Below are 4,049 nucleotides of genomic sequence, written 5' to 3'. Positions count from 1 at the left end.
CGTGCGTGCGTGCGTGCGTGCGTGCGTGCGTGCGTGCGTGTGGGGTATGCCTTCCTAAATATGGAATACTAGTGTAGTAATATTGCAGAAGTGGCAGACCTCTGCATGGTCAGCGCAGTGGTAGTCGCTTTCTAATTTGTGACGGCGAGCAAATTAGGAAAGTAGCAAGATAGCAATACTTGCAATCTAGCAAGCTTATAAAGCTCCTCGGTCAGTAGCTGGTTAACTACTGTGGAAGTACTCTTGTAGTCTAATTTCTTATAAAATGTTTGTCGAGAATGCGAATATTCTGTGTACGAATGGAAATGCGTTTTACAATGTCGAAAATACTCATGATCGCATATGGTTAGTACTAGTAATGTCAGCTGTAAGTACTATCATCGCATACACATATATATTTTGAGATTTCTTTATTTGAGATTCTATAAACGTTATATATTTTTTGTGGGCAAAAAAAATAAATCATGAACAGAAGGTAGTGTGCTAGCCATGTGTATTTGTGAGAATATGGCGCATATGCAGGTACTGCAGTGCTAAATTCATGGATATTTGACGATATAAGATATAAATATTGCGATGCAGGCGGATCACTTGTACTGTAACGTCATCACTCTCCTCAATTAAAAATATTTACAGGAAGCCTGTATTGCTGTTGAGTGGAACATGCGATGCCATGTGCAGTAGGAATTTGATGGAGGAAACATTAGCCAAGGTGACAGCTAAGCATACCATGCACTGGGTACAAGGCGCTGGTACGATATCAATCAATTTACCACCAACGAACTACTGCTAAATATTTTGTTCTAATCAGTCGATAGACGTCAACGGGGTTTCATGAAGTGTTTATGGTTGCAGCAAATTGCAACGCGCAGTCGACGAGTGCAGGCAGCCTGATGTAGGAGTGTAATTAAATAATTAAATAAGCAACGAGAATAGCTGTGAAGTAGTCGATTGTGCAATCAATGTAAGGATTTAGCGGCAGTGCCGAATTTACTCGAAGTCTAATGAATGTGCCCATTCACTTTATTAATAGGATGTACTGTATGTAACACGTATGTCATTAGATGATTGTGTTTGATTGTGTGAAAGACAGTTTATTGATAATCTTACAAGAGGATTTCTATAGAATTCAACCTTTTCTTGAAGACCATTTGCAAAAACAAGGAGGCAAAGTCACCCGACCTCCCCAGTTTATAATGTAACCCATGTCCAATTATGCCATCTATATATATTGTCCTTACTTATACGCTACCTTTGCTGTGGTCACATCACATTCTGCCTATCCCAGGTTGTCAAAGTATGTCTTGTAGATGATATTGATAAATTCAAACTGTTTCTATTGACGAAGGTCATGGCTTAGAGATCGGGTCAAGTGAGGCTAGGAACGACATGTACCATACGTTGGTCACCTGGTGCAGTGAAGTCTGCAAGCAGAGCTTGGAATACAGCTCGGTTGAATGCAGCCGAAATTTAGGTAAGAAGCTCATTTTAAAGAGACTAAGTGATGGTCAAATCACTTAGTTACTGTAGTCAGTGCATTAACTACACACTCATGATGTGTTGCTTCACTTAACGACTTGTCCCATTTAATGTGTACGCAAGGTCTAGTGATCTAAAGTAGAGGCAACAGTGTGTGTTTGAGTGTGTTTGGTTTGCAATCCCATTAAATCAACAATTGTATTGCACTGCGCCCTTAGCATATGCATATGATCACTAATAGTATACATCATTCAGGGCTAGAGTTTGTATTTCATGTAGACCTAATGTCGGTGCATACAGAGTAATCTCTATAAGAAAGCAATGTAAATTATCTTGGTTCCACCAAAGAGACATCTCTATTGAGTCGCTTTATGAAGTGTCCGCTAATAAATGGGCAACTGCTGCTGTACACATACACAGTGCTGTGATAACTGCAAGTTAATGTTGATTCCCCAGAACGACAAATGGCAGGCAGAAACACGTTGACACGACTCCGCAAGGCTGCTGGTGGTACTTCCGCACGGAGAACCCACGAGGATAGGAAGAAGACTGAGATGGAAACTCATGCTTCAAATTCCCCAGTCCTCAAAACAAGAAGGAAGAGAAGAAGAGTCGCGGATATCGAATAGTCATGGCGGTACGTCCTGGAAATTCGAATTAGCACAGGCTGATTTAATTATCATGTGGCACAGGCATGCAGACACTTTTCTGTATATTAATTTGGTTTCGTGCACTTACGGAAATACATTGTTGGCCAGTAGAATGTGTGTATGTTGCATCTTGAAGGGGCATAGAAATTGCTATCAAAATTGCGTTATATTTGCAGCAGTTCTGAATTGTATTGGTTGAGCAATACGATTTTGCAAGTGTGAACGTGAAATGATTTGGGAATAATCCGCTAACCTAATATTGTTATATGTCTTTATTCACAGATTTCCAGAAATTTTCGTTGCACGGGCTTCTGATACGATTCAGATGTGTGTGTGTGTGTGTGTGTGTGCGTGTGTGCGTGCGTGCGTGCGTGCGTGTGTGTGTGTGTTTTTCATTGTATAGGAGCATGATAAAAAGTATTCATTTTGATGTTACTGATAGGCAGCAGTCATGGCCACATTACGCCATTTCGTGATCTTGACTGTTTTCAATTCAAATTTTGCCAAATATTACCAGGTTTCAGGATGCCCCCAAGTATGTGTGTCTGCGCAAGATATATGGTTCTTAAAGTCGGGGGCAGAGTTGTAAACAGGGCAGAGATTAGAGCCGGTGGCTGCACTTGGAATTATGAATGTTTTAGGGAAATCACGGAGAACTATGAAAAAGCTTACGTAGTGCACGTGTTTGTTTAATGCCGTGGGAGTTTGGTAGTGACAGCCTACGTAGTGTTTTTACTGAAACTCCTAGCAATTCAAACGTCAGGGAATGAAGATGGAAGTGTTGTTAAACATTTTCGCTCTTGGAGCGGAGTAATTGGATTTATGTGGTCTGTCTCTTCGTTTCAAATCGTAAATTGAATTGCGAGTTTGTTCGGTTCCCATTACGTGATTGCGTTAGTTCGACAGGTTGGCGTAAATCTAGTTGTTAGGAATTAGGAAGGAGAAGTGGACGAAGCTACTGATACAAACAGATCATAGAAATTCCTCGTGTGAGTCTATAGAGATCCTAACCTTATATAACCAATATAGATCCTAACCTTATAATAGCTAGTTGTTTCATGATACTTAGTCAATACTTAGCAATATTAGTCATAACCTTTGTGCGTTTAGCGAAATTTGGTACCGGCTCGGTAAAATATGTCGTGCCCATCTTTCTCACAAAAAAGGGTAAATTTTATACGATAAAAGTTTGTAAGGGATAGTTTTTGTGAATCTATAAAAGTTGTTTGACTGAGTATATTATATACATAGAAACTGGTTATTTCTAACGTTGTGAAAATAAAACTGTGCATGTCTTCCTTGTCTCCCCTATCTACTAGTAGGCTACACTGACAGACATTAGGCTGTACATCAAACCCCAACGGTGTGCACAGAGGAAATTACTCGAACTGTGACTCCGGGTGACATAAATGATTAGTTGATGGTAGCTTCATTCTAATCGTTAGGATAACATTTCGCGCAAAATCTAAATCGCAAGAATGCGTCATTTCCTTGGTCATCAGTACACATAGGTGTTAATTTACATAAACAGCACAGCACAAAGTAAAATGGCGGACTAATTTGCAAGAAGACAAAACAATTTTATGTATTCATATTTTCCCTACTCCTCCACTAACTTCCTCTTTTTTACACTAAGGTGTGGCAGCCTATATTTTACCAAATGGTCCCCCTGGGAACTCGTGCGCACGCGCTTCGTCTATTGCCACTCATAGCGGCGTACGCGTATATACGGGACCCGGCTATACGCGCGATTCGAACGTAAGCGGCGGGTCAATACGATTATCGATCAGTCGATGACGCGCCGACTGGTATTAGAAGACGGGCCGACTAACGTCACTGCTACTAGCTGCTACTGCTGCTTCACTGCTGCCGCTGGACTGCTGCACATATGAGTTGTGTGATGTGACGATTAACGTGGAT

At 40.8% G+C, this 4,049-nt stretch overlaps 1 protein-coding gene across 1 annotated transcript in view; it reads left to right on the top strand.

The window, feature by feature from the left end:
* LOC106805356 overlaps positions 1-3,371 on the top strand; it is a 4,689-nt gene extending 1,318 nt beyond the window's left edge. Inside the window, exons 2-4 of the mRNA XM_014806917.1 lie at positions 637-752; positions 1,349-1,474; positions 1,936-3,371. Coding sequence (XP_014662403.1) covers positions 674-752; positions 1,349-1,474; positions 1,936-2,108 — 378 coding nt within the window. The 5' untranslated portion in view covers positions 637-673 and the 3' untranslated portion in view covers positions 2,109-3,371. The remainder of the gene's footprint in view (positions 1-636; positions 753-1,348; positions 1,475-1,935) is intronic.
* The last annotated feature ends 678 nt before the right edge of the window (positions 3,372-4,049 follow it).

This window comes from Priapulus caudatus, unplaced genomic scaffold (genome assembly GCF_000485595.1).
Source record: "Priapulus caudatus unplaced genomic scaffold, Priapulus_caudatus-5.0.1 Scaffold110, whole genome shotgun sequence".
Classification (NCBI taxonomy): Eukaryota; Metazoa; Priapulida; class Priapulimorpha; order Priapulimorphida; family Priapulidae; genus Priapulus; species Priapulus caudatus.
The sequence above is the reverse complement of the archived record's forward strand: the minus strand, read 5'-3'. Positions and strand labels throughout refer to the sequence as shown.